Genomic DNA, 10,273 nt, shown 5'->3' with positions numbered 1-10,273 from the left:
TTGTTTGTTTTGTTCTGTTTGTTTTTGTTTTGTTAATGTATTTTATTTACTATTAGTTAGTTAGTATTAATTTTATTATTATCAATGTATTTGAATGAGACAATGAATGAGTCTTTATATGTTTTTTTTATTTTTATTTTTTACAAACTTGATAATTTCAATAATTTGATAATAACTGCTTTCTTTCAAAACTGGTCTCTGTGACAGTCCATCAGTTACGTATTTCTATTTTTAAGTGTGTTCTTTATCTGTGACATTTATTATTCTAAAGGATTAAGATAAAGGAAATAAATCCGTACACTTGAATTTGTGCATTGGTATCACTTTAATGTTGAGCTTTCGGTCATAAGACCTTCATCAGAGCATGCTCTGTTGGATTTTTTTCTTTGCATTTTGGATTTGTCCAGGACCTGGACAAAGACTGAGCTGCAGTCCTCTTACAGTTTATATCTAAAGGCTTAGCGTGTGTTTTAAAGCAGGACACATGTTGTGATTCTGCAGTGCATTGAGCTTTCAGGTTTCCCCAAAAAACATCCAAAGCAGCTGCTTAATGGATCGTGTGATTATCTATGTCAGACATTTATGACTGATTCTGTTTGTTAGTTTTGTCCTTTCTCCTTTCGAGTCCAGCTCGGGCCTTTCTGTGTGGAGTTTGCATGTTGTCCTTGTGTCTGCGTGGGTTTTCTCTGCATACTCCAGTTTCCTCCCACCTCCAAGGACATGCTCGTTAGCCTTGGTGACTCTACAATTGACCCTAGGTGTGAGTGTGAATGGTTTTGTGAATAGACTCTAGTGAAGATAAGCAGTATGGACGTGACGATGAGATGAGCTTTTTTATGCGTCATGTCTTTCTTTGTACCTCTGTTTTCTCCAAAAAACACAATTAAACCAACTCATAGTGATGTAGTTTAATGTAAATGAGGTTCCTGTTAGAAGAGGTAGTACATGTGTTTAGTGTCGCATCTATGATGCACTGGGATGTAGTTCAGTTTTTCAACATGTTGATTCCAGCATTGGATCTGAGGCTCCACTGTTCTCACACAGAGGCTGTGAGTTCTGGACTTCCTGTCTCCTGGTGCCGCCTGCAGACATCCGTGCTTGTTCTGGGAGCTGGTCTTTAACCCGAAACACGTCCCACCTCTCTGGTATCAGCCCTTTGTTGAAGACAAGGGAAGCTACACAGGAGACGCCCACTATGGTGGCAAAAACAACCAGCACACAGATGGTCCTGATCGGGGAGTACTGAACGTAAACGCCGTCTTCAATGGTGCATCCTGGGAAGTGGATAGCAGGTGGTAGCCCTAGCAACGGCTCCCCGCACAGAAGCCTAAAAACAAACCCTGCCAGGAAACCGGAAGTGGCACCGTAACCGTTGGACCTGCGAACGAAGAGCACGCAGACCAGCTGCGGGAACATCAGGATGTAGGCGATTTCTCCTCCTAGGACCCAGAAAGCCATGACACCGGTGTGCAGGAAGGTCAAGGATGTACCTGCAAGTCCAAACAGGACCACGGCCATACGAATCACCCACCGGATCTCATTCTCTGAGGCCTACGAGCAAAGAAAAAGAGGTGCAGCAAAGGGTGAAAAGAGAGACACCCTTTATTTTCCACTCTGTCCTTCTTGCTTGTGCTTTCAGCTTCCACACCAAAGACTTTTCAGCAAAGCCTGGAGAGAATACACTGACATATGAGGAGGGAAACAGCAGTGTTTAGAAAATGTTTAGAAAAAGTCGCTTATTTGGAGTCAGGAAAATGGAGCGCGTGGTAAACAACAGAAACACAGAAGAAAGCTTGAACTCTTACGACGTTGGTGTCTCACTTTGCTATTCCTTACACCGTATTTAAGATGCCTGATCACTTTAATACGTCCATGTCGTGCCGATCCTATCTGCTTGAGGTTTTAATACTAGTTGAGCGGAAACTAGATCACATGATGCGGCTCAAGGAGCTCGCAACCTTTTATTCAAAGATCTTTGTCTGATCTAAAGTTTCACAGCCTGAACTGCTCTGAAAGAAATAAGGCAAACACAGAGGGACTGTGGACTGATTGGCTCAGAGGAGGAGGTAGGCAAAACACGATTGGGTGAGAGACATAGATGTTGTGAATAAAGTTACATTGGCAGTGTGAGAGAGAGGGAAACGTGAGGAACAAGAGCAGTCACCATGGATGAAGAGAAGCAGCTTGATTTTAGGTTTCACAGTCTCTGTGCCAAGTGAATGAAACTTCTTTTACTCTTGCGCAACAACGTTCACCTCCATTCATGAAAAAGAGAAAATTTTACAACAGCTGTCAGTTCATGTGCAATTTATGGCATAGAGTAAGATTGATTGAGGGAAAACAACTGGATCAAAACACATCTTTGCAATAGAAGCAGGTATCAGGCCATGAACGGACTTTTCAGGGGCAACACCCACCAATGTTTCTACATTTAGATTTTTAGCCTTGGCTATACCGTGACCTGGATGACGAGAACCTGCACGCTCGTCTTTGCACCTCACCGTGGGCCTCAGGATGTTCTTGTAGATGTTTGAGGAGAAGATGGAGGCCGAAGACAGCAGGGCGGAGTCAGTCGATGACATCACGGCGGCGGCCACGGCTCCGATGCCAATAACGGAGATGTAGGGTGGGGTCAGGTGGGTCAGGGCAAGGGGTAGGATCAGACCAGTCTGACCTCGTTCGAATGGAGGCGGAGAGCCGTACGAGGTCAGGTTCCAGTCTAAGATGGGATGTCCAAACATGAATACACAACTGGTGTCTGCTGTGTGTTTATTTATTTACCTTTATTTTTGGTCGTCACTTATTGTTTGAAATATAAGTAAATGAGCATATAATAGGAATAAGCTTATAGAATCAAAAATTTACAGCATTTATTTATAAGTAATAATTATTATATTACGAGTACAGTATATCAGGAGTACAGCCCCACCAGAGGGCGCTGCTGTGCAGGGGAGGAAGTTTTACTGTGTCAAAAATGTTGTTTCACATAATTAATAAATAATAAACTCTCTACCCAATGAAATGTCCACAGTTTTCATTTGATGAGCAACTCTCTTCATAGACCCTTTTTGTCGTGCATGTGTGTGTGTGAATAGTTTGTTGTGTCTGATGTTGTGTTTCCTCTGCTTCTGCTTGGTGGGGCCCAGTCCAGATGTCCCTGGCCTCCAGAGAGCCTCTAGTTATTTTTAGAATTAATTTTTAATCTAAATGGAATTGATAAGGTCATTTAAATATTGTTTTAATCATAGCTGAATTTGTGTAATGTGTAACTGAAGTGTGTCAGCGCTGTCCGCCTGTGTGTGGTGCTGAAATGGCTGTTTAGCTGCGGGACATTGTTTGTGCTGACTTTGTATATTTATTGCTATTTATTGTGTATTGGGTGTGCACTGTTCACACCATGAGCCGTGCATTGTGTTCTTATTGTTGTCATGTTATAGTTTCAATCATGAGTATTTATATAGTGAGACCTTGAACACTGCCATTTGGTGGCGCTATTGATATGATAACACATGTCATCAGACTGGCATTGCTTGTGTGATGACATTTTTATTTTTAGTATTGTGCATTTACTGAGGAAGCTGGATAACTAAATAAATTATACTGATTTATGATTTATGAGGGGTAGGATTAAATAAGTTTTTAACTTCACTCCTTTTCAGGAATGTGAACTCAAAACTGCCAAGTGCATGATAAAGTTTGGATTTTGTTTGACTTTGCATTGTGTATGTATTTACATGTATGCCTGTATACACATATCTAGTGTGCAGGTGCTCTACCTGTGGATGCAGCCGTTGCACCAACAAGCACAGGAGGAATTCCAAATGTGGGGATGAGAACTGCAGCAGCATAACATCGGAGCTTTGCCGTGGCTGAGGAAGACGCTGACAGCGTCCTCTGGTGGAAGTCCTGAAAACCCAAGTCTCCCACACTCTTGGAGAGAGAATGACAAAGAAATTACACATTACATTAATATGCATGTCATATATCGTTAGCCCAATAGCATAATCGCCTAAGTTACTATTAACTTAGTTACTACAATTTTTTTTCCAGCCTGACAAGTTTCTGCATGGGGGTGTGCAGATGACAGGAAAAGAATCCCTCAAGGTTCCTCCAGTGGATTTGGAGGAATATGCTTTAAATTGGATTCCCCAATAAATGGTACTAACACCCACAGAGCTTCAACAACTCAGAAAAATATGTCTCTGTTCGATTTATGGTGTTTAAATTTACCTATTGTTGTAGCTATTGCTGGCAGACTGTCAAATAATAAACAATGATAAATAATAAAATAATAATCAGGACATAAAATGTATGTATTGTCGAAGTCAAATCTCAATTTAAAAACCTTAAAACTTCCTCTCCTGTCTTCAACCCTCTACCTGCTAGATTTTGATTTCTTTTTACTATTCTTCAACAGCGATAATACAAAACATCAAACAAGGCATTTCTGTTCAATAAATCATTAAAACACATGATTTATTGACTTACTGTTGCACAGATGAGAATGAAACAAACTGCCATATTAGCGATCGGTCTTTTCTCACCAGCAGTAAAAAGATATCGATCCACCTCCAGACTTGGTCTGCAGTGAGAGTGCCGACCCAGGGGGCCTGGAAGGTGTGGTTGAAGGACGTGGTGGTGATGTCGACAGTTGCCGGACTCGTGAAGAGGAAAGGAACGCACAGCCACTGAACAGAGGAAAAAGAACGAAAGACAGAGTGTGACAGCCCTCAAGCTCCTTCTTTAGTCAAAATATGCGCTGTCCTGTCCTCCTTGTGCTTGGTCTCCTGCCATAGTCTACGAATGATATCAGGAGCTAAACTAACCTGGATGCACTTCGTTCTGTGGGCCAAGTTCTAACTGAATGTCTCTTCCCTTTTCCCCATCAGAAGTATGAGCAAAGAGCGGCCAGAACCCAATAAACAGACACCAGAAAAGAGTCCTGAGGGACCTCCAGAGAAGACGAATGGTTCGACGCCTGGAACCAGGAACCAGGAACCAGGAGCCAGCGTCCACCCAGTATCTGAGCCTAGGAACAATAACTTGCTGCTAAATAAATTAGGTGTATGCTTGGAAGTCAGAAGGCTCCCGCTGCACGGTGCTTTGTGCCTGGTTGGTACATATCAGCATTTTAGAATTTGCACTGATACGAAACGGAGATGTCATTTGATGCTCGTGACGTCTGAAATATAGAAAGTGATCAACCGAGAAACGGATTGCACTGGTTTCATTTGAAATTTCCTGATTTGTATGAGTGGATTTTTACAAACAACACCACTGGAAAATATGCGTGTTTGCTTGACTTACAGAGGTGATGAAAATGAGAGAGAGCTGAATGATGTCGGTGTACGCCACAGAGTAGAGGCCTCCCAGCAGGGTGTAGGTGATGGCCACAGCAGCCGAAATCCAGATGCACACAGCGTAGGACAGGTCCAGGATCACACTCATAGTCACACCTATTCAATGCATACATGCAGATCTGAATTCAGCACAGAAACCTTTGGTTTCTAGGACCGTAATGCTGAGAAACCTTATTATTTATGAAATCAAATCCTGATCATCACCTAAGCTGATCAGGGTCGACGTCACCCAGATGATCTCGGACATCAGCGGCGCCACAGACAGGAGTCCACACAGCCGCTTTCCATATTTGATCTGGAAAGGGTCCATCATGGTCACGTACTTCTTGTCTCTCATCGGCTCGGCGAAGAAAAATCCACCTCGAGAGGAACGACAGAAGAATTCCACTTTTCTTTCTAGCGCACCAACACAGCTCAAGTCTTTCATGTATTCTTAACGTAATTGAGGAACGAGGAATGTAACTGAACCATAGTGAACTTAAAGTATGAAGGGAATTGCAGCTTAACTGATCACTACAAGTCTACTATACAAGAAATTTTATTTAACCCCCAAAAAACAACATCAGTCACTGCAGCACACTTCACATAGTAAAGGTTAAGATATCTGTGAAGATTCTCAGCCATCCAGGTGAAGGTCTGTCCAAAAATGAAGCTGAAACAAAGACAAATCGACCTTTCATCCCCACGGCTGGTTCTCAGTGTTTCACAACAGTAAATCTTTTGGTGACAGATAAATGGCATCTCAGTCTGGCTGCCTCGCTTAGAGAAAGGTTTTCCAGTTTGACATTGATGTCTTCCTTTAAGGAGTTTCTTAATCTATCTATCTATCTATCTATCTATCTATCTATCTATCTATCTATCTATCTATCTATCTATCTATCTATCTATCTATCAAGCATAAATTAAAACAAGACACAATTTATTTTTCAGATATTAATTTAAGAATCATTTACACAGAAATATGAATTTAACGTTTTCCTGGCCATAATAAAGAATTAAGAATAAAACTTGTGTTTTTTCCCTGGACTGTTTTAACATGTGAGGCCGATAAGGTGATAAGGCGATAATGCGCTACGTTTCATTGTGAGATTAACAGTCCTCAGTGTCCGTCTGGTGTTTACTTGTGTTCTCATTTATATTTTAGTTACTTCTTTGTGTCAGAATCTCCACTGACATACTTCAGTATTTAGAGCTCTAAAGCTTGTAACTTGTGGAGCTGATTGACACACCTGTCCGATGCCAAAAGTTTAACAATTGCAATGTAGTCTGGGATTTGTAGTACCAATGGTGCACATACAAAACAGCGTGAGAGAAGCAGAAACGCGTGCGAATGAAAACATTCAATCAGTCAACACTGAACAGGTTGGTGCTGCAACAGTCTGACTGCTTGTTTAAGGGAGGTGGAGCAGAGTTTAACAAGTCTTACCGAGAGTGAAGGCCAACGTTGCTGCCAGTGGCATCACGGCCCAGATGAGTCCCAGCTTCGGATCGTACACCGTCTCCGCTGTGCCGATGATGAAGGTTCCTCCGACCCACGTAGCTTCATGACACACATTTCCAGACGGTCAAATAACACTGTTTTATTCACTTTGAGTGGCCTAACAAGATATCTGTGCCAAATAAGGACAAACTATACGGACGGTCTTGTCAGGTTGTCTTCTAGTCACCAGATTAGAAACTTCTTTTAACGGATGAATATAATGAGCTCCTATAAAAGTCGATCTATCTATGAAATGTTTAGACATGCATTCATGCTGCGGTGGAATGTCCTTTCCTCCTAACCACTAACCACAACGTTCATTCGGTTGAATTGATGAGGCCTGTTTAAGTCCACCCCCGCCCCGCCTCACCCGCCTCACCTGTCGTGGTGAAGATGCCGACCACCAAGCTGATCTTCCTGTCTCCCAGCAGGGCCATATCTGCGTGACGTGCCCGCGTCCTGTCTTCAGCCCTTTTGGATTTGACGGAGGCCCAGATGCCGATCCCAAGCACCAGCAAGTAGAACACGAGGGTGGCCACCAGCCCCGGGATGTTGAGAGCCATTTCGGACGGTCAGGGAGGAAAGAAGCCGGGCTGCGTGCAGCCTCGGTATAGGGACTCAGTGTCTGGGTGGAGCTGCTTAAGAAGGCCCCAGGCTAAGCATGTTGCTTCACCCTTCAGTTGCTGGTATTAGTGTCTCCTGGCTGTGGGGAGTTTTGTCTGAACGGTTGAGTGACAGACTGGTCCAAGTAAATCTCAGTTGTGTTTGCATAACTTTCTGCTGACAGCTTCTGTGGAACTGATGTTACTTGTTGATCATTAATTCAAAGGAAAGGTTTGCATTTTGTCCTTCTTACTGTTATTTTCAACCACAAAGACAGCGTTTCTGTTCAGGTAGTCGTTTCCCCCCCTTTTCATGATTTACAGGACCCAGACTAGGTATATGGCATCATGAAAAGAGGCCTTTTCCCATTTTTGTATTACAGGAATGTGATTCAGTTCCGTTCATCTCCATGACGTGTCTTAACCAACTGCACGACAATCTCTGTCTTTGTGAACACTATAAGAGACGAATGTTTTCCTGATCTACCTTCATGTGGTGAGGTGTTGTACTAGTCTCCTACTGTAATTACAATATACTCGAACACTTTGAACATTTCAGTTTTGTGCGATTATTGTGTGTCCAGAGTTCTAACAGACAATTTCCACCACACTTCTTGGCTGCTGCCACACCCACAACTCACAAAGAGCTTAACTCTTTGGCGTCAAGCATTTCTCTGTTGAAAGCTATTAGTTGAGAGAGGTCCTCAAACACAGATCCTAAAGATAAGACACACACTGGAACCCCCTGAAGGCAACTGGAAAACAACTGGCAACGGGGACATTTTTAAAGAGGGTGTTTCTTCAAAAATTGAGGAGAAGACCAAGAGAAACTGGTTACGCAGGCTCACCACATGTCCCATGTCACACATCTCTCCCTGTGAAGCAACACATTTGAGTCAAGCTGTAAAAAACAATCAGTATAAACACTCACTCAGAACCATGTGGATAGTGTGTTACAGTCTGGTGAGACCAAGCACGAGTTCCTTCCCCAAACTGTAAACAAGTAAACAGCATTCGAAGTCTGAGCTGCCTCTCTTCTTTCTCCTTCCAGCATCAGAACGGCTTCAGCAGTAAGAGATGGATGTGCTGGAACCTCAGACCTGAGTCCACTAGGAAACCTGCAGGAGAGCACCATCGATGTCCTCGCGATGAAACAGATCAGGAACATTTTTTGCAAAGAAGAGTGTGAGAATAATCTCAGGCCAAGATGTGACCACTCTTACACAAACAAGGCTTTAATCAGTTAAGTGTGTGAAGGTTCTCAGTCATCCAGGTCATGGTACAGAAAAAAAGCGTTTAAAAAGGCAACTGAATTTTTTCAGAATACATTTCGCCACTAGAACTGAACTGACGAAGCTACTCGGATGACACATCTTCTCAAAAAATTACAAAAGTCCAGATGCCTCTTTAAATCATTTTTAGACATTTAATCCACTGAGTATCAGTTCGGGCGTGTACACTTTGAGATATGAAAGGTTTGTCTTCCATAACATTAAAAACTTCAACTGAAAAGTTTGCCATGCTCTAACCTGCAGGCCTGTACATGACCCCACCTCTAACCTCACCTGTGTTCTGTTGTTATTAAATGTGAGGAAGAAAATATCATCAGACACTATCAGAGAACGTTCCAGTTTATTGTCAGTCCCTGCAACCAGAGGTCAAACAATGAGACAATAACGAACTGTAAAAATAAATACAAATATCAGCTTATAAAATAAAGACTTTGATGTTTGTGTAGGGGCTGATTGGACGTAGGAACGTACTATTCTACAAGGATGCTACAACGGTCGTCTTACTGATAAAATTCACAATAATAATAAGAGTAAAAAAAAATATATAAACAAAATAGATGAGTGGCATTTTCTTTCCTGTTTACTGAGAAGGAATGGATATGTAATGACGGACAGATATCCTGGAACTGGAATATCGACGCTTTGCTTCCTGTTCCTGAGCAGCGCTGCTAAGAGAAGCAGTGATTCTTCAGAGGCATGAGAGTTTAAGAGTTTTTATGTTAAGAGGAGATTCTCTCATCCAAAGGGAGATTTGCAGACAGATATAATGTGTTCTGGTTCACAATTAACCAAATCACACGTTCAGAAAAAAAACAGATAAACAACATCTTATTGCAGCAGACTAGGGCCAGGTCACCTCTTCTTCCTTCTTCACATCTTTACATCTCTCCAGCTCTGGGCTGATGCTCAGTCTTGGTATAATTGTGGTTTCCTCGTCCGTCCTCCATCTCTCTTTCCTCCCCTTTTTGCTTTTTTTTCCATTCACTCTTCCTCTGTGATCATTACGTCGTCCATCCTCATCACATCCTCCCCCTCCCTGCTGCCCGTCTCCGGCCCCGGGCTCGGAGGCAGGAGCTCCACGTCCTTGGAGCTGCTGCTGGTGCTGGCCGCCCTGGCGATCCTGGTGAGGGTCTGCTCATACGGCGAGGGCAGGTAGACCATGAGGAAGACGCCGTCCGTCACATCCTGCTCCGAGCTGGAGCTGGGAAGCGGGTGCTGCCTCCTGGTGCTGCGTCGGATGGAGGAGAGCAGCTCGCTGTTCCTCTCGGGGTCCTGCAGGTCCTCCAGGGCGATCACGTTGGTCAACCCCAGCTTCCCGTCGAGGACGAGGGCGCGTCTGCGACGCCACGCCAGGAAGCCGAGGACGCTGAAGAGGAGGAGGAGGAAGGAGGCGGTTGCTATGGCGATGTAGGTGATGGACGTAGCGCTGATTGCCCCGCTTGAGCTCTGGCCCTGCACATCAGAAAACAAATATTAACACATGAACACTCTGGAATATGTCACTTAATCTTCTTTTTCGTTTTTTTTCCTCATGTTTCA

At 43.3% G+C, this 10,273-nt stretch overlaps 1 protein-coding gene across 1 annotated transcript; it reads right to left on the bottom strand.

Moving 5' to 3' along the window:
* Positions 1 to 893: 893 nt before the first annotated feature.
* On the bottom strand, positions 894 to 8,019 carry LOC125018590 (high-affinity choline transporter 1-like). The gene is made up of 8 exons (XM_047602609.1): positions 7,220 to 8,019; positions 6,787 to 6,900; positions 5,565 to 5,720; positions 5,308 to 5,456; positions 4,545 to 4,688; positions 3,777 to 3,930; positions 2,502 to 2,719; positions 894 to 1,551 (listed from the first exon to the last, which is right to left on the bottom strand). The coding sequence occupies exons 1-8, from the start codon at positions 7,401 to 7,403 to the stop codon at positions 994 to 996; spliced, it is 1,677 nt and encodes a 558-aa protein (XP_047458565.1). The 5' UTR covers positions 7,404 to 8,019; the 3' UTR covers positions 894 to 993.
* Between the last annotated feature and the right edge of the window lie 2,254 nt (positions 8,020 to 10,273).

Source organism: Mugil cephalus, chromosome 13 (assembly GCF_022458985.1).
Source record: "Mugil cephalus isolate CIBA_MC_2020 chromosome 13, CIBA_Mcephalus_1.1, whole genome shotgun sequence".
NCBI classification, from domain to species: Eukaryota; Metazoa; Chordata; class Actinopteri; order Mugiliformes; family Mugilidae; genus Mugil; species Mugil cephalus.
This window is presented reverse-complemented; position numbering and strand designations above follow the sequence as displayed.